The sequence below is a fragment of the Diadema setosum genome, chromosome 22 (genome assembly GCF_964275005.1).
Source record: "Diadema setosum chromosome 22, eeDiaSeto1, whole genome shotgun sequence".
In the NCBI taxonomy this organism is placed as follows: Eukaryota; Metazoa; Echinodermata; class Echinoidea; order Diadematoida; family Diadematidae; genus Diadema; species Diadema setosum.
Genome location: NC_092706.1, coordinates 18,255,931 through 18,282,288, shown reverse-complemented (window position 1 = coordinate 18,282,288; position 26,358 = coordinate 18,255,931). Strand labels below are relative to the sequence as shown.

Here is a 26,358-nt window from a genome sequence, read left to right as displayed (position 1 = left end):
AGCCAGTGAAAAGAGAGAGAAGTTACGTTCAAGACTACCGCAGCAGTACAGCGAGCGAGTCGATCGAAGGATAGGTGGCGTCCGTACATATTCCTGTTGTTGTGGAAACAACACACTTTCTAGGTCAAGACTTCTACTCATATCATCGTCTTTATGGGATATTCTACTTATGAGATTCACAGTAGCGTAAAGGAAGTGATCGTGTAGATGGCTTCAACAATCAGAACAGTTTTGTGGTTCTTGTGCAACGTCTGCTACTTGACGTGTTTATATCACTGCAACGTCGCCGAAGCTCGGGGTAAGAATGGTGTCCACTTTTAGGTCATGATCGCAATGGAGGGGCACTGGGCTGGGGTCCCCACGCACGTAGTCTAGAACTACCCGTTAGGTTGTAAAAAGGCACAGTACTCTTGGGAGTTGTCAGTTCACACACTGATTTCTGATCTTTTGATGTAGAGAGGGAGGCGTAAGATTGTCTAAGATTTTCAATGAATGACAATGGTGTTGAACTGTAACAGCTGATCATTGACAACTCTACATGTGTGGTAATTGACAATTTAAAATGTTGCCTTTTTTGGTCTTGTTGCAATGTGAAGTTTGATGTCATATTATGTCACATGTATTTTCTCTGTAGGCCTATGTGCATTGATGTAACTATAAAGGAGTTACCCGTACTTGATACATGATGAAGATTGAAGTAATCCCCTTGTCTGTTTGTGAACGTGAGTGTGTCACATGATTGAAGTGTGAAAAGGTGCAAATATTCAAACTTTCATCACAAGGTAGACATGGTAGAGGGCATACAAATTTGTAGGCAAAAGATTTGTATTATTACATAATCTAAATGTTAGGAAAGAGTTGAAATGATACTGAACCAAAAATAAAAGAAATCAAATTCAGTATCGTATTCAGGTTGCCTCTTTGAAATGAATGAAATCAGACAGACAGAATGGTGAAAATAACAGAAAGATATTATAGGGGGGCCTAGACTAAATAGTAAGAGGTTGTGTTGTGTTCAAGCTTCATAATTTAATGTTTTAACGAAATAGTAGTACCGATGGAAACCACATGGAACCCTAGTTATATTATGGAAGATATCGGAGGCAATGACATGGTTGACTTTTGGCAGTATTTTAATTGCTATCAGTGTCAGATTTTGAGTTCATGCCTTCAATTTTATAGTGCGACAACCCTTTATAATACAGTCAACATTGCCCTGTGATGGCAACACTGAAAATGTGATATAAAGGATACCAGTTGAACTCTTCATTTTAAGTCATGAAAAATAGTTTGCTTTTTTAAAACATCTTTCATTTTGATCTTCCATTTTTATCCTAGCATTAAATGCTTTACTTTTATATGGTACTGTTTGCAATGGCTTGACAGGATAATTGGGCACTTCTAGAAACAAAATGCAGTGATCCCAGTACCACTGTACTATACACATTTCTCTGATTTGTTGTTTGTGCTTTGGGTGTTGAGAGCAAATATTCCATGTTGCATACCGGTACACACAAAGTTTGACATAGGAGGCTCACCTAGAGTGCTGTGACTTTCATGCCCGTTGAGTTGGTCCATACAGATAGTCGCTACCTGCTGAGACCACACACAAAGTGGCTGAAAGAGGCATTTAAACTGCCATGGTAACCTTAGCGAGCACAGGGAATTTTGTAGGCCTACATACACATCTTGACTCTTGTAGTGCTTATACTGTATAGTGCTCCAAATTTTGGTGACCGTTTGTACAGAGTTTAGAGTGCCTCAGAATATGTTCCTGAAACTAGTCTTGAGAAGGGCCTAACTTGAGCATTTCAGGGCCTGATTGTTCATACAGAGTTTTGAAGGTTTCATGAACACTCCTGGAGCACCTCTTGCACTGTGTACATGGGGTGTGTTAGTGTGTTCTGTGTTCAGCAGGGTTGGAATCGGTCAAACGTACAGTACACACAGATGAATACATTATGAGTGACTGGTTGGACTACTACGTCATGTTCACAAGTATTTTTTGGTCATTTAGGTTCAATTCAAGGCAGTCAACATACAGTGACTGAGTACTGTCTATAACCAAGGAGATACTAGTACCTCCTTGCTATATAACAACCCTCTATAGAGCTCCATCTTAATACTGAGACCTTCCCTGGGCGTGCCCGGATGTTTACCAGCGAAGATTCGCCCGTATTACACTCCACAGATTCCATAAAACACGGATTGAATGCCGAGTGTCCTGTTTTAACAGGCACTGTTCGAAAACCTTCTCCGGGGATGTTACCATAGTAACCTTCAGGTATCCCTGCTGCCTGCTGGTTGCTGATACGCATGCGTGGAGTACTAGTATTGCACAACCATAAGATTGACATGACAGAGGCAGCACTGGTCACCTGACTGTAGCCCTGGTCACATGATGCCTCCGGGGGAGATTCACCCATGAGCGTCTTAACAGACACCTTCGCGGGGTAGTCTCTGGCGGATTGCTGGAGACTACCCCACGTCTACCCTGGTCGATTGCAGGGTGAGATTTCGCTGGAGGCTACCCTGAGGCTACCCCTAGGCTGTCCACTGTGTTGCATCTGACAATCTTCCCCGGGGAAACAATCTTCGTGGGAGGCTACCGAGGCTACCCTGCATTTTGTGGCCTGTTAAGATCCAGGGCTCAATAGTGACCTTAGAATACAATACCAACTGACCTTCTGTACTAGACATTGCAAGTAACTTTACAGAAAAGTAATGAATACCTACACATCTACACCAAGCTGCATACCACAACAGAACAGTGTGTACATTGCACTGACTTTCAATGCACAGTATAGGAACACTTTCATGTGTCAAAAAAAGGGGGAAAACAGGTAATCAATGCCAATAATAATTTGTACATGTATGAGATCTATAGACCAAGTCTTTAAGTGTATCAGTTTGTTGAATATTCAATTTATTACAATGTTCTGTAATAGTGTTTTCTCAAAATATGAGTTTGAAGCTCTTTATACAAGTTTCTTAGAGGAAATGAAAAGTAATATACAATTGTAGTCCCAATTGCTCTAAAAGTGCATGCATCTTGAATTTAGACTACTCTCGTGAATAGGCATTACTGATGTGTCGACCACATAGACTGGATATTTTTGTATCGTGAATCTTTGTGTGTTGCATACGTATGCATGTGATGACTAGGCCAGCTGTAGCTACATACCATACAGTCACCTGATTGGCCATGTACAGGTTCGGCCATACAATGCATTAGGGCCTGCTTAGCATTTTCCCATACTACTTTGAAACTTTGTATCATGGTGCACTTCAAATGTGAAAGGATAGTGAGAGGTGCAGTGTATAGTAGTGCATAGATCCTGACATTTGGAACTACAATAACGCTGTATTGTTACTGAGCTATGATACAATGTATGGTATTATAATATTATTGGTGAGATTTTTTTCTTGAATTCTTGTTCTTCCCCTTCCATCGAAGTACGGACCGCCGTTGGTGTATTTTTCCAATTGTGCTTGTCAAGTGCCCAAGATGAAAAGTGCATGTTAAAAGATCCAACAAGTTCTATGTGCTGCTAAAAAAGTCAGGAGAGACTTTAACGAAGCCTAACTTGTTGCACCCCTGCTTGAAAATCTTTAAGGATGTGCTATAAACTGTGCTTGGTGGTGGAGAGTTCCATAGTTAAATTGCATCAGGAAAAAATTTCTTCTGGTATGTTTGGGTTCTGGCATATTTAAAATACGTCTGGATTCCCATGTGTAGATGGTCCAGTGGCTGGTATGAAATATTCGTCCACGATGTCAGTTTTTCATGTTGCATTCATGCTGATTTTTGTATGGTTTTATTCTGTATGTAGTCAAACACACACACATGCACAAAGGGAAATGACCATGAACACAAACATACAATATACTACACATCTGATATGAATAGGGAATGCACCTACGTGACATGCGTACACTTATAATAGTGACTGCAGCAAGTCATGTTTAATGAATGTGTTTAGTCTTCCCATAGATTTTGGACAATACGTGCTGCATGGCTACACACCATGGTGCATAAGTAAGGTTTTCAGTAAAAAACTGGAAATAGAGCTTATAGACACTTTTTTTTTTTTTGGTGTGTATTTTTCTTTAGCAGCACAAATGTTATAAAAATGATTTCTGACCTAGGATCATCCCTGCAGTCAGGAGCTTTTGTCAGCATGTGTCAGACACTACAGTGATTGATGATTCTAGCACAGGAACAAAGTTTTGTTTCACTTTACTCATTTTAATGGACTGACTTTCCATGTTCCTCATCTGCAGAAAGTCCTGGAAATGAGTTTCTCTCATGTTGGTTGTCTCCGTGAACAAGATGATTAAAAAAAAAAACCCCAAAAATACTGGATGTCAAGCTGATGTTTTACTTTTATGAACAGCATCACACATTAGTTTCTATCAAAAGTAAGTTTTTGTTACTGATTTCAAACTCAAACTTTGTCAAGCTCTGTATCCACATTTCCTGTAGGAGGCCAGAGAACATGTGAGACAGATACAATACGTCTGAACTGTTGTAATCGTCTGTGAGGGTAAAATGTATTTTGGGGATTTAATTCTCCATTGTGCCAGGGTGAATAGTCCTTCAGAAGTGTGTGGCTATGTCATTGTGCAACATATCATTGTACGCAGAGTACATTTGTTCGGTGTAATGTTGAGGTTTTAGTGATTCAAAGCCAGTAGGATTACTCTAGCTACTCATCAACTGTACACATTACATTTGAAAAAAAAAAACAACAACAAACCTCTGTGAACATGTAAGGATGTGCAACTGGGAGTTGTAGCCTGTCTGAATGGAGTAGATGCACGCCTGCCAACATATTTACTCTGCTCTGAAGTTGACCCCAAAGTCCGCAACTAAAGAAATCTTTCTCATTCCCCCATTGAAGCATTTCTCCACGGCATAGTGATTCCATGGTGTATGACGGTAGTGCAAGGTTGACTGTTGGTAAAGAAAAGGAAAAAAAAAAGCTTAAAGAATAGAATGATAAATCTCTGACTTTTTTTTTTTTTTTTGGAACCATTCTATGAAATCAAATTCAACAGCCACTCGCCCGTTTTGTAATTAAGGAAATACTTCCGCCATACCATGGATTGGTCTATTTGTCATTATTCATAAATCAATGATGCGGTTTCTCAATGGAGGGATTTTTTTTTTCATTGGGAGCAAAATTATAAGGCAGCCTTTTAACACTCCCGATGTTTCATCCCACTTGTTTTCGATTTACAGTTTGTCCTCTGTTGAAAGAGTCTGTCATACCATGAGATTTGATTCAGCTTTGTTAACCTGTTGAGGACGAGTCCCGAGTATACTCGGGCAAGTGTCAATGGGAAATGCGTGTTGTCACAAAATCAGCCCGTCCTCAAAGGGTTAATACTAAATTTGAAGCATAATATCATGCCAGTACAGCAATGTTGTGACACATTCTTACAATTAGAACTGAAAATGCACAGATTTTGTAGTACTTCACAAGTTTGTAAAGTGAAAGGATATAGATTTCAACAGTATTTGTTGTTATTGTTGTTGTTTTTTTTCAACAGAGCAATATATTAACCTGTTCAAGACTAGTCCTGAGTACATACACAGGTGTCTATGGGAAGTGTGTGGTATCCAGTACAATATAAAATAGCATATTTGGTATGTTCTTAAGTTAATACAGGTTAACATAGATTACTGCTTATTGTGTCTTCAAAGTATCAGCATTATTGCAGACATTCAAAGATGTGTGATGCGTTCAGTTTGTCAGCCCTGCCTACTCATATAATGTATGGATATTATTATTATAGCATTCTGACACAAATAAACATCTTATGGATATACATGTACGGTGTATACAGCTGTAAGTCATCCAGCAGGAAACAATGCTCAAACCATAATTTTGATATATGATGTACTGTAAAAGTGGATATTTTCGTCCGAGTAATTTTTTGTGCTGGGCTGGGTAAGAGATTTTGTGTGTATTCAATTCAGCGAAATCAGGACAATAACTACTGGAACATATGGCGCGCAAAAATATTGGCGTGCTTTTATTTTTGCGCTAGTGTCTGGTTGCGCGAACTGCGCGAAAATTTCCACCCTGCGAAAATTTCCACTTTTACAGGATGTATACGATGAGCATTCAGACACATTAAAATGTTGTATATCCATACAGCCCAAATCCACACTACACTTAAAGGGACTGCACAGTACTGGTTGAGGTGGGGATTCATGTTTTGAACATTCCTACATGAGATAATGAGAAACCTCTTATGAAATAAGAAAGGGCATGTAATTTTAAGATTCAACGTTTATGTGATGAAATTGGTTTTCAAATGACTGAGATATCCAAAAAAATGATAATATAAAAGGCGATAGGTCACGCCTTTTATAAGGATCTATTTGTTTCACCTTGTTTTTGGATATCTCAGCCATTTCAAAACCGATTTTCATCAAATAAACTTTTGATATCCTTTAGTGCATGCTCTTTGATATCTCATAGAGTGGTTTCTGAATATCTCGCAAAACGTTAAAAGCTAAATCCTCACCTCAACCAGTTCTGTACACACCCTTTAATGTTGTATAATCCATAGGAGAACTCTAGTCTGAAAGGGGGGTTGGTTGACTCCTCTCAGGACCATGTCAGGATGCCATCGACTTTTTACACAAACAGATTGCCAGTGGTATCATCAGAGTTTGGGTAGAATACTGTATACAGCGATTATTTCCCAACATTTTTATTTTCTTGAATTTTGCGAGTCAGGTGCTATTCGCATCATATAAAAACACACAAAAATATCAACTCTGATCCCGACATGAATGTGACGGGTGCACATACATGTACATTTCATCTGGTCAGTACCATACTCCACAATCATGAAAATAACCACTCGCAAAATTGTTGGGAATTCCTGATTTGCGAAAAGTAGAATTGCTAAAAATATGGCGTATACAGTATGTGGTGACTTGAAACAAATGCCAATGATGCATGTAATAAAGCATATAGGCCTAAATGCCATTTGCAGCATTCCAGACTGGTAACTGTAGACCTGTGGATTGTGAAATAATTGATGATCAAAGCTAGTTGCATGTAGGCCCTATAGTACCTACCAGGTACATTGTTCATCCATCTGTATGACTGTTGACATGACACATTGCTAATGACATGGGTAATGAAGGATAATTTTTTTTTTTCAGGCTTACATTTGTAATTGCATTGTGTCAATGAGAGTAGATTTTACCCAGTTAGCAAGACTACCCTCATTAGAATTGAAAATTACATTTCACACTGATGGGGTTTGATCATTCTCAGGTCTATACATATCTCATGAACTGGTATCCCAATGTGCAAACCCTACCATATGACCAGAGGTTTCCACTTATTTTTGTTTATTTATTGTTTATGCCTTTTTTTAAAATTAAAGAATCTTTGAAACTGTCACTTTTACAGAATGTAACTACAAGTAGCATCGTGAGTGTGTAATGTTATTAATTTCATTTTATTTCTTTTAAGTTATTCCACATAGAGTATATGTATGTTTGTAACATACATCTGCAGATCAATGAACAAGTTCAAGAAGGAAAAACGTAACAATTTATACCTTGCAATCTTCCTGTTCAGCTACAGTTTTGAAACAAAACAAAAAATGTCAATGATTTTTTTTTTTTTTTTTAATGGGCAAGCAAGATATTTTTAAGCATTGCTGCTACTGTGATTCACCACTTTGTGACATATATTAAATTGATTGTATGTGCATTTGATGATATGACAAATATGTATTCTTAGTTGTGAAAGAGTGTGAAAATAATACTTTCCCCTCTTTTGCAACACTTACATCACAAAAAAAACCCCCAAAAACCGTCCAATTCAAAAGAAGCTAGGGAATAAAATTTCTGAAAAGAGGCCGAAATCCCTCTAATCTCCAGGGTTATAAGATAACCACAAAATTACGCAAGTGTTGATGTGCAAAGCAGCGTGCTCAGGTGAGCCAATTGAATTGTTATTTACTGTACAGGAGCCACATTTAGTGAGTAAAGACTCATTTCCGGTAGTGAGCATGGTCCTGGGAGACATCCCATCCATTGTTATCAAAAAAAAAAAAAAAAAAGAAAAAAAAAAAGAAGAAGAACTGGAGACTAGAGAAAGTAGAACCATTGGTGTCTGTCTGACATATGTTGGCTAATAATCCGATTTGTGAGATGAAGGTTGCAGTTTGATTGAATTCTTGGAGTCACTCCATCCACTTCAATTTGAGAAAAAGAGTTTGATAACTTTCGAACCATCTGTCGAAGTGACCAACCATGTGAATTCTCACCACGCACCCCTGGGATGTACACTATGAATGCTTGTAATACAAACTTGTAGATGAATGGCCATTTGTGCTGTTGTACTTGGTAAAGATCATTTGTGGTGATGACCTTGTCTTCTCTTTGAAGAAGATAATGTACAACTTGTATGTTTCTTCCTTATTCAGGAAAGTAGGAGTAGATTAGATGTTTATGCACTGTATCTTCAAGTAAGGCAAATTTTATGTGAACTTTGTGAACATTGTTCAGTTGAGACCACATATAATGCACCAGTGTGCTGTACACAAACTTATTAGTTAGATGTGTAGCGTAATGCATTTTCTGATGAGCTGTTAAGTACTGTTTTTTAGGGGTTTTGTATATATCCATTAAGGTAAAGTGCTTCATAATAATTGTGGTTAGAACTGATGGAAAAATGAAAGCCTCTTTGTGTTGTTGTTGTTGTTGGGTGACTTGTTTACTTTTATCCCTGTTTTTAATATTCTTGTGGCCTGCACACAGTGTACTTGTGACTTTGGACATTTTAATCGTCCGCTTTCCATATTTTTTTATTGCTCGCCTTCCCTCTTACATATTGTAGCTTTTGAGTAACCTTTGGTGGCACTGAAATCCGAGTCCCAACCACAAGCTGTTTAAATGGCAAGATGTACTGTATTTGACATAATGACTACATGCAGGAGATTTTGGTATATCAATGTCTGGTTTCAAGTTTGTCTTTTTGATCAAAGGACCTTGTACTTCTCCACACATAATGCTATTTTCATGGGTTACTGTTAGGCACATACTTGCTAGTTGTTTTGAAAAATTCAATGATCATGTGATACTGGAACATTGACAAAAATGATCATGTGAAAGTTAAACATTTTGTTGTGGTGAACAGTGGGAAAACATGTGTTTGCAAATGGCAAAGTGAGTGAAGTGATAGAAAGTGGTACTTGAACTGAATAATTGGAGGGCAATGGAAAGGATCGATCTTTGCAATTTTTGTATAACTAATCAGAGTCTCTACTTCAGGCTCACCAGAGTTTTTTTTTTTGTGTGTGTGTGAAAAGGTATGCATTCTCAGAGTACTATATAGGGTCTAGATAGAAAAAATATTCATGATAACAAATTATGATCTTTCTTATTATGGTCAAGACTACACAAATGTTCTGACATCTGGGCATGACATTCTTTTATGGGAAGGATATGACCTCCCTCAGGGGATACCTCTGGGATAGAATGTTTTGTATGTCTCTCCTTTGCCAGTCTGTCATCTCTGTAATGTACTAAAGAGGAGTTCACTTTATTTTGTGATTTGTGCCGTGGTATCCTCCCATAACTGACCAAAGTTGTAATGATGAAAGACTAGTTTTTTTTTTTCTGATTAAAATGAGAGTGCCATGGGCTTACCTACCTCATGGTAGTCATAATTTTCTCAATATAAGTGTCAGATTCCAGACACAACTCTCACTGATCTCTCATTTACCTTTCACTTATGTTCTGCCATTCAACCCGCACACAAGAATGCATAAAGTTTCACCACAGAGTGCTCTCTTTGCTAGAATGGGAGCCTCAACTCTCAGTGTACCACTGCACACAGCTCCCATATCCAGCCAGCCCGTTTGTAAAATCATCTCTGATCTGTTTCTCACTCCTCAAGACTCCTCTTCCACTCTCCCGAGCTCTCTCTGCCTCTTTCCAGAAAATTCAGAAACCCTATCCCGCCCCGCCATGTTCCTAATGCCCGTACCATATGCATGCCAGCTGCCTCTGGCTGTTGGGTATCTGCCAAGGTCTCGGGCGGTGATGTCAAAAGTTAAGGTCACGACAAAGGTCACTGTATGTCAGTCAGTGGTAGCCAGAGTCAAAGTTTGCAGCCTACTCCAGGTCATTATATATTTCCCCCTAACCTTGATCTCTTTCTCTTTGAAGCCCTGATTTTTGTTTGTTTGTTTGTTTGTTTGTTTATTGGTGAATTCAGATGAAAATTGGGAAAGATGGTATATATTCTATTTTGTTTCCCCTTATTGCTTGTCGCAGATATAGTCTTCTGCACACAGCTTATTAATTACTGCATGTGTTTACTGAGTGTCTGATGATTAAATTGACACTAGAAATTTGTGCCCATTCTGTAATCAGTCGTCAGAAATCATCTTCAGATTGGGAGGGCAAAAAGGAGATGGCTTTTAGCGGTCCAACTTGGGTGCCAGTCAGACTTCAGTACTATGGCAACAAACTGCATTGCAATTAGTTTTCCTCTTTTTGTGACAAATTATGTTTCTTAACAATTAGTTGTTTCTTTTCTAAATATTTGTGTGAAAACAATCTCCCCAGCAGGGGCCATTTCCTCTCCTTTAAAATTGCGCAATCCTCATTTCTGTCCAAGAGACATTTTCCGTCATGAAAACAGGCGAAGGATAAACCATGTCTGGCATTGAAAGGAAGGCGTTAATGAATCTTTCATGAAGAGAGTGTGGGAGACTGACGTCTCATCTGTTACCATTGACCACAAGGACTCTTCCCAAAGGGAACTCCACACTTGATCACCTTCCCAGGAGTACAGCCCCCATTGCTGTCTGGTAGAAGTCGTGACACATTTCGTCTTCGCCTTCAGGAACACAAACTGTGTGATTGCAGTCGACCCAGTCATCTCTTGCAAATGGTGTTTTTGTTTTCTGTGCATGTGTGTAGGTGTGTGTGCGTGTGTGTGTGTGTGTGTGTGTGTGAAAGAGTGTGTCTGTCTGTGTGCATGTAAATATGTGTGTGTGTGTTTTTTTTAACCCTATCTCTGTCACGGGCCGATTAAATCGGCCCAAAAACTGCAACAGAAATGCTTCGGCCGATATTATCGGCCCTATTTTGATTGACAGATTACTTCAAAGGCTATGACACTACCACTCTATAAACTCATTTGTGATTGGCTGACAGTGTAAGGAAACGATTTCCAGCCTCAAAAAAGCTTTCCCACCTTTGACCAATCAGGAAAGCCTTCTCAAAGTCCAAGAAATTGTGGTGGCCCCGCCCATGTTCATTTGCATTCAGACTGCAATGTATTGTGTACAGTTTTGCCATGTGTGGAGAAATTACACGAATCTGTATATGTGGGACTGTAATAGAGATCGCCGCGAGCGATGAAAAGATCGTACACGTGGGTCAATTTTCATCTATTTTATCTAAGTCAAAATAGTAAAACATGAAGTGAAAACATTCAGATTAGGGGTTTCAACATCTCTGAATTCTGTGAAGGGGTATAGTTTCAGTAATATCGGCCTCATAAATGATCTGAAGAATAGATGAACACTGCACATTCGGTGCAGCAGTTGCAACTGTTTACTCAGCACTAACAGCAGTGCAATGGGTCTCTAGTTAGCCGGGGCCAGCGGGGCAGGTGTAAGGAGCAATAGGGTTACAGTAGCTTCCTGCTGGCGGCCTGAAGCTGTACAGTCTTGATGTTGGGATATGTTTGACTGTTTATTATTATTACATGATGAAACTGTCACTATGCGAAACTTCAGTTCAATGCAGGTTTATCATAAAGAAAATGACTGCTGTGATAGTTACGGTAATTCTGTTTCAATAAGTAAAGTGCAGAAAGTCGTAGACTAGCATATGATGATCAACTGGAATGCATGGACACTCCAACGTCTTAATATTTTCAATAACATTTTTTATCCTTAGATTATCTTATCATTGTGGCATTATCATAGGACAAGATTAATATAAATTTGAAAGAAAAAAGCAACAATTCAATTTATATTTTCAGCTTGACAAGATACAAATTGCTTGGTCTACTTTCAGGCCAACATCACTCACAAAATCAGAAATTACACAAAATGTGTGAAATCTAGGTTGTACTTGCCACAGACTTTTGTTCATAAAATGAAAATTACTGATGCTATTGATGAAAAAATCATACCATCTGAAAGCTGAATAAATTCTCTACAATATCTATGAGACCTTTTTGTGATGCAAGCTCATGTTGTGTGGAAAAATGAGGTGGTAACATATAGAAATAAGTCTGCATTGATAATTATGTGACATAAGAGGGCGTCCTACTTAAAATTGAAGTGCGCCCTCACTCAGATTATTATGGAAAATGAAAGTTTAGACCATAAGCTTTCAAATGATGTATAACATGACACATTAATGTCAATAATAATAATCAGAAATGGCCATCAACAATCTTGTGTCTGTGCACTGCAAAATGTCTGAGCAGTCTGGCTACGGTGTATGTGACAGATATAGGGTTAAGGGAAACTTAAACTATCTGAAACAGTAGTGCGGCATTTGCGTTGTTTTGTTTTTTGTTTATTGTTTTCATTTTGCCCCATGTTCAAAATGTATGAGTTATATGTCCTCTGATGTTTTGAGAAAATTTGGAAGACTTGAGATGGAGGGAGTCGATCAGTGGATGACAACAGGATGTTATTGTACATGGCCCATGGCATGCTGGGTGGCCTACTGAAGACAATGTTTGCCCCTCTAGCGATGGAGCTAGAGATTGGCGCTGAATCGTAGGCAAATGGTCGGTCATTTACAGTTCAAGAATTCTCTGTTTGCATACAATCATCTCACCAGAAACTGGCTTCGGGTCAATTCACATCTGACATGTTCTTGAGTGCATACTTTCTGTAAAGATAATAAAAAGTTTTGGTACCTCAAAAGTTTCCCTGAATTTCTGTGTTTCAGGTTAAAGTACCTTTCAAATAACTAACACTGTGAGACTTACTCGCCCCAAAGTGCTCTCATTTCTTAGTAATCATGCAATTAACTGCGACCAGCAGCCCCATACGCATAGCGACCAGCAGCCCCATATGCATAGCGTACTGGGGCTTCGCATTGTAGCATTCAGGATCATGACAGATTTAGTGTCGCGGGTAATATCAACTTAAAATCCAAAAAATTCTTCAATTTGAAGACTTACCTACCAATTAAGTTGAAGTCTTGAAAACAGGCTTCGGGCAACGTTTGGTTCTGCCAATAGTCCCTTTCTGTTTGAATTGATGACTGAATGTGACTCGGTCGAGAGGACCTTGGGAGAGCTACACACACTGACTACTACGGCCAGCGCATATGCACACATCACATGCGAACAAATTTCAAATACACGAACGGATAAGATGTTTGTGTGCGCATGCGCTGGCCGTCAATTCAGTGTAGCTCTCCCAAGGTCCTCTCGACCGAGTCACATTCAGTCATCAATTCGAACAGAAAGGGACTATTGGCAGAACCAAACGTTGCCCGAAGCCTGTTTCCAAGACTTCAACTTAATTGGTAAGTCTTCAAATTGAAGAATTTTTGGATCTTAAGTTGATATTTACCCGCGATATTAAATCTGTCATGATCCTGTAACCTACAATGCGAAGCCCCATTTAGCTATGCGTATGAGGCTGCTGCTCGCAGTTAGCTACTCAGTATGCGTATGTACTACCTCGCCGCCGTACGGCGGTGGCTCTGGTACGAAACCATTATTGCATGATTACTAAGACATGAGAGCACTTTGGGGCGAGTAAGTCTCACAGTGTTATTTATATGAAAGGTACTTTAACCTGAAACACAAACTAAGAGAAGGAAATTCAGGGAAACTTTTGAGGTAATACCAAAACTTTATATTATCTTTAATCTATTCTTACAGTTTGCCAATATTTGAGTGCTTGAATCTTTAGATGCATCCAACTTGTGTCTGTAAATTTATAATATGATGTTGGAATCATTCTAGTTTTCATCTGCTTGAAACTTTCAGTGCAAGAGTCTGTGTTCCAAAGAGGGAAATAATAACAACAACAACACACCAAATGGACATAAAGCATCTCTTCAGTCAGCTACTAGTATTATAATTCGCTTTGCCAAGACTACCCAAAAATACTTAAACCAATGTAAATCATAAAAAAAAAGCAAACTCTTCTTACAGTTCTTACAGTTTATATGTCATTTTCACATTCTTACATCGCAGCTTGGGAAACGATAGGCGGGGGTATGTTGCTCTCTTCAAATTTCAGTTTTCAACAAAAACATTATTTTCACCAATCAAAAATGCAAACCTCGGGTGTTATATGGCTCCATATTCTCATGCTTGATACTTGGAAAAATGATACAACAAAAGTATGCATTCAGACTGTATATTATGGACACCAGTGACATGCATACATGTATTATTGTAGGATTGAATGTCATATTTCCATATATTTGGTTCATGTTTTTGTGTTCATTTCATTTTTGGTCAATTTTTTTTTTTTTTTTTTTTTTTTTTTCTTTTTAAATCACAATGTGTGTGATTCACTGGTCCTGACCAAGGCAGTATTGATTGTCTGTAGAGATAGCTGCTTTGGAAGCCATGAAATCATAATAGCAAAGAGATGGCCTTGTGGCGCCATGATGAGTGATTGACTTCCACATCACATGCTTTATGCAAACATAAATGGATGACAGTTCATTGGCATAAGTCCAATTTCACAGAATTCATTAAGGTACCTCTATGTAAGTTGCCTCTTGTCAAGTCTAGGGAGGTCTTTTTTTTAATAAAAAAATGAAGCAATTGGTAATAAAAGGTGCATCCCACTGTTTATTAGGATTACTCTGTTTTGGGTATCTTTTAGTTTTAGCCATCTTTTAGCCATTTGGGTAGCAACTTCAAAACCAATTTTCATTAAATAAAAAATTTAATTCCTCTTGGAATTTATACATGATTTTTCACATTATACATGATTTCTCACATTTCATGGGAGGTTTCTCATTATCTTACACAAAATATGTTTGAAACTTGAAGTTAGATCTCAACCAGAACTGTACAATCCCTTTGAAATTACAGAAAAAAAAAGTGGAATTTCTCGGTACCTACATGCAGCCCAGGTATGCTACATGAGGTGTAGATGTATCCGGTAGATATTAGGCAAAATTTCTGAATGACAATCAAGGGTCATTAAGATCTTGAGTCTTTAAATTGCAATTTCAGCTGTAGGAATGTAATAGTTATTACTGTTCAGTAGGGAAATATAGCTAGACAGTCATGTACATATTGTGTTATGATAATTGTTGTGAAAGATCAAAGGTTGGGATCAAGGGTCACTGTACTTTTGCAGAATGAGTAATTTCTACTCATTACTTCAGCTAGGAATATCCAGAAGTAATGTGAGTTTGTCTAGGGTACCAACAAATTAACAAGTATTTACATTTATACACATGATATTAGTGATAAATCTAGTGGTCAAGATAAGAGATCCCTCTGTACTTAGCATTCCTAAGCTGTAACTTCAGCTAAAAATGTCCACTGGTAGCGATGATATCATTTGGTAACAGGATAGAAATAAATCAACCAGCTAAGTTTTGTCATTTATGAATGACAGGGGAAATCTTTAAAAGTTACCAATGATTTATCTGAAATATAATTGGGGGTTTTCTGGCCATAAATTTCCCCAGGCATGTAACAGTTGTAAGTCCATTTAATCATTTTATTCGGTATGATGAATGTGAATAGATGTGAAAAATATTTCCTTTGTGCAAAGAGGGTGTGAAATCAATATTCGGTCAGTGGTCAAGATCAGTGAGCTTCATCAAATATAAATGAAAGGCTATATTTGCAGTTCAGTGATTATGTGAGAAGCATAGGTTAGGAAGAACAGTCGAATTGCACTTAGTTTTTTTAACCCTCTAAAGCTCTCAATGATCATGATAGTTTTTTACCTGCTCATATGTGACCTGCTACAACAAAAGGATCCGAAAGCCGAGGGAGGTCTATTTTCTGAAAATGAGATGACATTGAAATACTTACTCTTCCGTTTTAATTTCGTATATAATGCTGCTCATATGTGACCTGCTACAACAAAAGGATCCGAAAGCCGAGGGATGTCTATTTTCTGAAAATGAGATGACATTAAAATACTTACTCTTCCGTTTAATTTCATATATAATGTGGCTCATAAAAGTACTCTGTTGTTGAATATTTTGAAATAATGTAATGAAATATTGATGACTTTATGAGACCATGTCGAGTGGTCTAGGAAATCAGTGTTTCGAGAAAACTGCCTTCAGAGTTTTCTTTCCGATGCAATCGTGATTAAGGGGAGGTAAGACAGTTTTCACCTCTTGACAATAGAAAGTATGCTCCTAGCAACCTCGGTGATGTTCATTCGAGCCCAGCGCCAGTGGTCTTCGCATGACCAATCAGTAACCAGGATGCCAGGTACTGACCAATAAGATCACTCCCTCGTAATTAGGGGCGAAGTCTGTCTGTGGCACTAAATCCAAATCTTGGGACACATTTCTGTTCCGTTGAAAGTTAGAAAATCATGGCCGAGAAAAACGCTAATTTATTACCTTTCCTTTGATCATTTCGCTTTGAAATTTCGGCAGATGACAGAGGAAACATTAGAATACAACATTATACCAAAAACAGAAATTCAATGGTTTTAACTGATTTTGATGATCTGACTTCCTACTCGATTTTCTCGGCTCAGCCATCGGCAATTTTCAGATCCTTTTGTCGCGGCAGGTCACATGTTCCTGTTCCTGTTTTGATCTTAACTATCTTGGCAGTTGTGTTCCATGCTTTGATTTTTGTTGTCCCCGCCGAACGAGTTCGAGCAGGGGACTATGAAACGGGCTCCGTACGTGTGTGTGTCCGTGTGTCCGTCCGTCCGTGTGTCCGTCCGTCCGTGTGTCCGTGTGTCCGTGTGTGCGTCCGTGTGTGATCAAAATGTTCAAAATGCTACTCCTTCGCCATTTCTAACCCGATTTTGATTCTGTTTGCTTTATATGATAGCACTACATGGGAGCTTTGAAACTTCTATACAGAATTTCAGTTGTGACCTTTGACCTTGACCTTTGACCTATATTGTACATTTTGCTTCAAAATGCTACTCCTTCGCCATTTCTAACCCGATTTTGATTCTGTTTGCTTTATATGATGGCACTAGGTGAGGGCTTCAAAACTTCTACACAGAATTTTGACCTTTGACTTCTTTGACCTTTGACCTTGATTTTTGACCTATATTGTACATTGCCTACAAAATGCTACTCCTTCGCCATTTGTAACCCGATTACAATTCCGTTTGCTTTAAGTGATGGCACTAGGTGAGGGCTTCAAAACTTCTACACAGAATTTTGACCTTTGACTTCTTTGACCTTTGACCTTGATTTTTGACCTGTATTGTACATTTTGCTACCAAATGCTACTCCTTCGCCATTTCTAACCCGATTTCGATTCCGTTTGCTTTATGTGATGGCACTAGGTGAGGGCTTCAAAACTTCTACACAGAATTTTGACCTTTGACTTCTTTGACCTTTGACCTTGATTTTTTTTACCTATATTGTACATTGGCTACAAAATGCTACTCCTTCGCCATTTCTAACCCGATTTCGATTCCGTTAGCTTTATGTGATGGCACTAGGTGAGGGCTTCAAAACTTCTACATAGAATTTTGACCTTTGACTTCTTTGACCTTTGACCTTCATCTTTTTACCTATATTGTACATTTTGCTACTAAATGCTACTTCCGGCGGGGACATATATTACGCACCGCGTAATTTCTACTTTTCCTTGTTTTTGTCATTTTGCTCTTCCTTTGTGTTTATTTCTTCCTTCAGACAATCCTCAGTGAATTTTTCATATGCTCCTTTCCCTTCTATCATATTTTATTAATGCATAAAACTACAGTGGTTATTTTATGTTAAAGGGACTGTACAGTTCTGGTTGAGGTGAGGATTTAGCTTTTAATGTTTTGCGAGATATTCAGAAACTACTCTATAAGATGTCAATGAGCATGCAATTCTAAGGGGTATCAAAAGTTTATTTGATGAAAATCCCTTTTGAAATGGCCGAGATATCCAAAAACAAGGTGAAACAAAGAGATCCTAATAAAAGGCGTGGCCTGTCGCCTTTTATTATTATCACTTTTTTGGATATCTCAGCCAGTTGAAAACCAATTTTCATCAAATAAACGTTGAATCCTACTTAAAATTACATGCTCTTTCATATTTCATAAGAGGTTTCTCATTATCTCACTTGGGATTGTTAGAAACCTGAATCCTCACCTCAACCAGTATTGTACAGTCCCTTTAAACTTCGCTGCAATGACGACGGCTGTAGACGTCACTCATAACTTTGGCACCAAGCAGTTTCGTGTTCAGAATCCTGAAAATAGAGGAAAAAGCTCATGAAATCGGATTCTACCGAAAATTGTGAGCGTCCCTGAAAATAGTGATGAGGAGCAGTGGAGTACAACCAGACCACTCTCGTTTTCCAGCTGCCATGCATGAATTTTACAAGCCACTCCGCTATTCCTTGTTGCCACACGTGCGTCACTTTCTGGCGAGGACGCTGCTCAAAAGTGAGATAATCCTTCTATGAGATCATCCATCCATGATGCCAGTTTTAAGCTGATTACTTGATTATTGCGACTTGGGGGAGACTCCTTTTTGTGCATTATACAATTAATTATCTCTGATTGTGTGTTTACCTGCATGCATCCTTGAGGTATTTCAAACAAAATGTGATAAAGTTTCATATGTATGGTGTCTTCCGACATCAAACATCATGCAGTGCAGAGGGCAGTTGTTTACTATCTGCTATGGGTGTTCTTTTGTGCTTGTGCTCATACAGGGGTTTACCTGTACTAGATTCAGAATTCCTGCTAGCTGTTGATGCTTGCAGCATTATGTCACAATGGCTGATTTTCGTTATCTACATTCCTTCAAACAATTTGATGGTAGAATGGCACATCTTTTGGCCTTATTTTATGAAGGCAATGAGAGTGTTTCTTGGTTTTTTGGTTTTTTTTTTTTTTTAGGTTGGCTAAACTTTGTTTGACGCTTCCATGTGTTGTGACAAGATGGTCAAATGTGATGCAGATTCGGAAGACTGATTCCGCCTCCTCATGGCTCAAATAAGGATGTGTGAGGTCTAATATTTGCAAAGCATTCAAATGTGACATTAAACAGTGTATTATATGCAAAGCATATACTTAACAAGAAGAGGAAATGTTCAATTTTAGCAAACCCTTGTAAATGCATATTTCATACATCTCTTGCATAACATAGATGCCTCTGTAATCAGTGCTTCAGCTACACTAATTGTGTAGTGTAATTCAGCTACACTATTGTGTAGTACAGTGTAGCATCATAGCATGTATAAGGTGGTCAGCATGTTAACTTGTCAAATTGTGCCTGCACATTTGCAAGTGACCTATGGTTATTTTCACAGCTTCAGACTTTTAATACTGAAGGTCTACATGACTATGAGCTTCCAATTGTATGAAATCTGTATTTAGACTGTGATGGGCCAATTTTATGTCAGGGCAGTGATTTCTACTTCAGAGCAGCAAAGACATTAGTAAGCAGTCATGGGTGTGCAAAGTTGCTCAATGTTTGTTGAGGATGGTTTGATTTTGCTACAACACGTATTTCTCATAGGCACCTGCCCGAGTATACTTGGCACTCGTCCTCAACGGGTTAATATTTTCCTGTGCTCATAGTCAACTTTAAAAAGTACTTCAGAACACCAGTAATCGTGTCAGCAACAGGTGTGTTTTTGTATCAAATGCCAAGTTTTCATTTTCTTCCATTATCAATAAGTAGTGGGTATGTAAATTGAGAAAGCAATTGGTTGCATTTGTGGAGGCAGTGAGAGATCAGCTCTTGACAAGAAAAAGGGGATCTTGATAATACTTTGAAGATTTAAATGTCTAGCAGATTCCGTGAGGACTGTTTGTTAATGAGTATACAGTGTTTGTAATGTGATATTGCAACTGTAATTGAAAGCCAAAACAAAAGTGGAAAAGTGGTAGCCTGCCCCCCCCCCCTTCCATGCCGAATGCTGGCATAAGGGCTTTTTACACTTGTAAATTTTTGCTTAGCCCCGGACTATCGGTGGGGCTAAGGGGGGGCCTTAGCCCCACCGATAGTACGGGACTATCCTTAGCCCACTTTCTGTTTACACTCGTTTTTGCCAAAGTGGGCTAGCCCCACCGATAGTACGGTACTATCTGGCCCTGCAAAATAGCAGGGGTTAGCACCGCAATTGCGGTGCTAGCACCGCAATTGCGGTGCCAAGCAAGTGAGTGTAAACAGAACGAAAAAATAATCCTGGGCTAAGCGACGGAGACGAAGTGCGACCCTCACTGACCAATCAGAAACGAGGTAATCAAGTGCTGCCGGTGCGTGCGTGTACGTGTACAGTACACAGCGTAATTATGAATATTCATGTGGTTTGGAAAGTCCGGGGCTAAGAAAGACGAGTGTAAAAAGGTCAGTTTTCTCCTTAGCCCCGGACAAGAGATAGTACGGGACTAATTGGCGAGTGTAAAAAGCTGAAAAAATTGGTACGGGACTAACGATAGTCCTGGGTCAGAGAAAGTCCGGGGTTAAGAAACACAAGTGTAAAAAGCCCTTTTGTGGAGATACGGGTTGCTCAGTGGCATGTGAATGGTGCTACTCATCACTATGTACAATTTTAGTCAAGTTTCCATAAATTTAGTCGCAGAAATTTGAATGGTCATGATTGGGAGCATGTTAAAGGGTGTGTACAGTTCTGGTCAAGGTGAGAATTTAGCTTTTAACGTTTTGCGAGATATTCAGAAACCACTCTATGAGATGTCAAAGAGCATGCAGTTCTAAGGGGTATCAAAAGTTTATTTGATGAAAATCGGTTTTGAAATGGCTGAGATATCCAAAAACAAGGTGAAACAAAGAGATCCTAATAAAGTTGTGGCATGTTGCCTTTTCTTATTAGCACTTTTTTTTTTTGATATCTCAGTCATTTGAAAACCAATTTTCATCAAATAAACGTTGAATCCTTCTTAAAATTACATGCTCTTTCATATTTCATAAGAGGCTTTTCATTATCTCACTTAGGAATGTTCAAAACATGAATCCACACCTCAGCCAGTAGTGTACAGTCCCTTTAAAGGTACATTTGTGCTATATGAAATCTTGTTTTCTACATTTTAGAGACTGAGAATGGTATAAAGTCACCTCTGAACTGGAGTTGAACTATGTATGAAATTCAGTGGATAACACAACATAATGCACTTAGCAATGGTAGGTTGATACTTAGTACATAGGTAGACTCAGATGTTGTGCAGTTGTTGACACAAAGTTTACAAAATTAGGAGCTATGCGAGCAGCAGTGTTATCGTAGAGGGGCTTGGCTTGTTAAAGTGCAAAATTCATGACAGAGTCAAGGAAATCAAAATGTCAAAATACACCATTAATTTCTTCTTCATGGGCTTGCAATGAATGTCCAAGTGTGAATATTAATGGACAAAGACTTACAATTTGTAGAATTGAGGGTGCTAAAGTGTGTGTATGGACCCTTTTTTTTTTTCTTCTGCTTCTTTTCAATGGCGCTAGATTTGGGTTGCAGTAAATACATAGGGCCTACTGGCAGTTAGTACAATGGTGGCTAATATGATTTCAGTCTTTAAAACTATGTGAAAACAGGATACATATCATACTGATTGGATTATTACTCATACACAATATGTAGTCATCCACTGTACATGTATATGATTCAGCAGTAATGATGTAACTGTACTGCAAACAAGAAGATCGCAGCTGGACATATTACAAAAAACCAAAAAAAAAAACAGTTTTTCCCTATCTCCCGAGTGGTCACTTGGGCTTGAAGCCCCATGCTTTTAACCCGTTGAGGATGAGTCCCGAGTATACTCAGGCAGGTGTCTACATGGGAAATGCATGTTGTAGCAAAATCAGTCCATCCTCAGTGAAATGGTCATGTATAGGCCTATCACTTGCCCAGCAGAGAGTTCTAGTTTCCCCAGGCAAGTAAATTGGTTTGTGGCACCTTGGCTAGGGGTATGATAGGTTTCAGCAACCTGTCAGACACATTGTTCATCAATCTGCATAACATACTTTTTATATTCCCAGCAATACGTCTAAATTGCACTGTGAGCAGGTTGTGATAATATCAACCTGTAGACATGTATTTTTGATTGCCATAGAAATCAGATCATTGCCAAGGAACCGTTCAGGGTATCTGCCAGTCATTCTCCGATCACTGGATATGATTTTTATATCTTCTCCACATCCTGTACCAAATTTCTCAGCTCTCCTTGCACTTGCCGCTTGACTTCCAGATACCGGTAGTGTGTGTAGTGTTGCCAGTGTGATGAGGGCTACTGATGGGGATTGGTTTGAACACCACAGCGGTGTGCAGGTGTGACCCTATATGACCGTTGCAGCCTTCACGGTCCATTAGCCACCAGTGTGCATGAACTCTGTGGATGTATTCAGCCGGGAGTACGCCTGACTGGCTGTCACGTCCTTTTCATATATTGGGGGGGACGCTGATTATGGATTCTACACACCTAGAGGAGTCATTTCGGCCCACTCTGACTGGTGTTTTTAGCATGGCAGGTGTACTTACATGTATGAGTCACCCCGACTCGCCAGCTGGTGCCTGAAATTATTACCCTCACAGATTCCACTCCTTCATTGAGCTGTCAATTGACCTATTAAGTCAAAAGCTGTCAAGTTATCCTGTTAGTGATAGTACTTCCATTCCCCACATTGTTCAATTCAATAAAAAGAAAAGAGAGAGAGAGAGAAATTAGATACTTGGCTTTTGTGTGTGATGCAGATGCTGTTTATCAGGATTTGCTTAACAGCTGATGATTTTTACAATTTCAATTTTGAGATTATATGTTATCCATGTCTATCTTTCCTCTCCCCTAGCATCTCATTTGTTTATATTTTATTGCCAAAATTTAAGATGTAAGATTTATTCTCTTCTATCAGTCAGGGATTGTGTCTGTTTTAGTTTGGTAACATATCAATTGTGAGCCACATTTTATCTCTTCATCAGATTAGAAATGCCTTTCATGCCAAATGATGTTGTAAAATACAAAAGCATTGGGAATTCTGGAAGGATATATAAAATATGCATCTTCCTTTAATAGATTTATTATCCAAAAAGATGATTAAGGTAGTTATGGATGTAATGAGTACTAGAAGTCAGTGTGTATCATGCAGAAATCATGCAGTATGCGCTGCACTTACTTTGTCAAGACTTTGTCTTTGTGCAATTTGCCTCTTTTAAAATTGCATATTATGTTTGCACAGATGCTGTGTGTACAAAAATGTGTAGAAAAGAAGAGTAACACACTTGCTCATTCTAGAAATATATATTCTAGTAATGCACAGATATGACCTTTTGCATCTGATTATATGACATTTTAACCACTATAATAATGTATGAGAGGGCCTCAAATGATTTAATGAATGCAGCCTTATTTTACCCAAGGCAATTTATGCATTCATGTAGCATAACTACACAAATAAGTAAGCTTATTGTCTAAGGTTACTGATTGATATCATAATAAATGTTCCATTTTACATTCTGATCCCTTTTCCCATGAGATAAAAAAAAAAAAAAAAAAAAAAAACAGGGTCATCAACACATGCATGAATGGCAACAAGCAAACAAATGAATATCAACAAACCATAATCAGTATTTCACATACAAAAAAAAAAAATGTACAATAGGAAGAATCTTTCTGCTATGTGAACATCTTTCATTATGTGAATTTGTAAAGCATCAAAATGGAGATCAGACTTTTTTGTTTGTTTGTTTGTTTGTTTGTTTTTTTGCACATGAACAAAGCAAGTTTACCTGCTGTAGAGGCGGTATATCATGCTGTGTTTTTTATCTCTGTGAATTTTGTGAGTCGACCGACATTTGTAAAATGCCCATCTAGCAAAGATATTGCCTACCGTGTTCATAAATGTGTTCACATTTCCAAGGTGGGAAACTTCAGTTTTTTCTCTTGAAAAGAGATAATATTGCTCTCTTATCTTGCTAGCTTCTCGATTCCATATCAACCCCTCACAAACTGTCCTACAAGTGCCATTCTGCAAAATATTATTCTTGCAAAATTTCATTTGGTAGTAATATACACATCAGTGCTATGTGTCGGTACACTGCGGCAAAGTTACGTACTTCAGGCAATAAAAATGCCATCGTGATCACGATCTGTATATATATAGTCATGAAAGGGTATGTCGGGAAGCTGGTATACTGTATCTTCATTTCTGTTCAAATGTGTGATGTATGTATGTGTGTGTTTGTGTGTGTTTGTAGGAATGGAGATGTGGGGGAGGGGTTGGGGGAGAATTATGAAGGGGAGCCATCTCGAGAGATAGGATGGCCATGATTGTGGTGGAAACCATCTTGTATCTCCATCAGTGTCATCGTTGATTGTAGGTCGAGTCAGTCATACAGCCAGATATCTCCTCGTTCGGGTGAGGGGGTTCCTCTCACAATTTCTGGATGTGAGAAGATGAGCAAATAAACGTTGCGAGCATCTCATCTGGACAGACGTAGAAGTATTAGCCCCCATGTGTTGCAAGGCTAGATGGGTAATGTGGTAATATGAGGTCTCTGCCTGACATTTCCATTCCGTGCAGGATTTGCATTCCTTGATGTTTCAAAGCACTGCATCAAAATACTACTCCACAGAGGGGAACTGTAGATAACATGTTCCAGTAAGCACATGGACCTAATCCCTGTCATTTTCAGCATACTGTATACTTCATAGCAACAACTACAAAGTTGTTATGTACATTATTTCTTTTTCCACAAGGAAAGTACATAGATATGGGTTGTCATGGGAAAGGAAATACATTAGAGTCATGATAAAGAATTGTGATATCTTTAATTTGTTATCAAGAACCATATTGTTATTTACTGAGGCTGCTCAAGTTTTATATCACAAATACCAAGATTGCTGAGCAAAACCAATTTTGATGTAATGTACAGTATCAGATCATGCTGCTCTTCCTAACAAAAAGAGCAACAATAAAGTGCCCCCGAGAAAACAAAATGCAATTGGATGGTACTGATTTGTTTGGAATTCTCATAATTAATCGTACATAATTACATACGTACAGATCGTGATTCATCTTATCAGAATGCAAGGAGAACCAGAATTCAACTTTTCTGGATCACTTTTTTTTTTTCTTCAAATTTCTACTGATTTGTCAGTATTTCTATTCTTGATTTGTTGATGGTGACCAAAAGGCCATCATGGTCACAAATATTTGTAGAATGTGGTGAACCAATAGCAAAACTTCTTACCCTTTTAACCCGTTGAGGACGAGTCCGGGGTATACTCGTGCAAGTGTTTATGGGAAATGGGTATTATACGGGTAGCAAAATCAGTCTGTCCTCAACGGGTTAAAGTGTAATCATGCATGAATTTAGTATTGCTCTTTCAGGTTGATCATGTAAGGTACAGGAATGTGTGTTCATGACAGCTCAAGTGATTGCCCATTAGGATAGATACCCCAATTGATGAACATTTATACATTTGTATGTTTTATTTTGAATGCTTTATCAGCTCTGTAGCAAGCTTTCATCACAAGAATCCAGGAGAGTGTATAAAGGGGCCAAAGGTGTATCAACTGAAACATAATTATTTGTACATTTTTCCGAAAGTAGTACATTCAAAGTTAGTATGTCAGTGAGATATATAGTGAAGTAGATGTAAAATGTCTGTTTTTATGTCGGGACCCCAAAGCAACACCCATTCAAAAGATCTGATAGAAAAAAAGACATAGGACTTGTAAATCAAGTGTACTGTTGTAGAGTTTACAAATTTGCACGTGGGAAGATATAATGCATGCTTGTCACGGCTTCAGGGGATGGCCCCTTTGCCACTAGTAATTATACAAGTCATTGTATGATCATAATGACTTATGATTGTACTATCAAGGGATATCACAGAGACATACATGTAATACAGTGTATATGGCTGAATTTTTAAGGCTCACATTGCTAGCAGATCCCCCGCATATTTTGTTTTTGTTTTGTTCCTTTGTAATTATCTGCTTGTATATACTTGCCCCAGCTTAAAGCCACTATTTTAGTATTTATCATTTGCAGATGAAAACAAGAAAAAACATCAAATTTGATAATTCTGTTCTAACATTCTTTTAATCACTGCTCCCAGTGGTAAACAGTACTTAGCTTTCTTGTACCATAGGGAAAGGAAAGAAGCTGAAGTAGTATGTAGAAATAGTGCTTGAAAGAACTGAATTGACCAGTGGGTCATATTTTGTATTTA

The 26,358-nt window shown here is 38.4% G+C and overlaps 1 protein-coding gene across 1 annotated transcript in view; it reads left to right on the top strand.

The window, feature by feature from the left end:
• Nucleotides 1-207: 207 nt before the first annotated feature.
• The window catches only part of LOC140245174 (prolow-density lipoprotein receptor-related protein 1-like), a 212,964-nt gene continuing 186,813 nt past the window's right edge, over nucleotides 208-26,358 (top strand). The window contains 1 exon segment of the mRNA XM_072324772.1: nucleotides 208-298. Coding sequence (XP_072180873.1) covers nucleotides 208-298 — 91 coding nt within the window.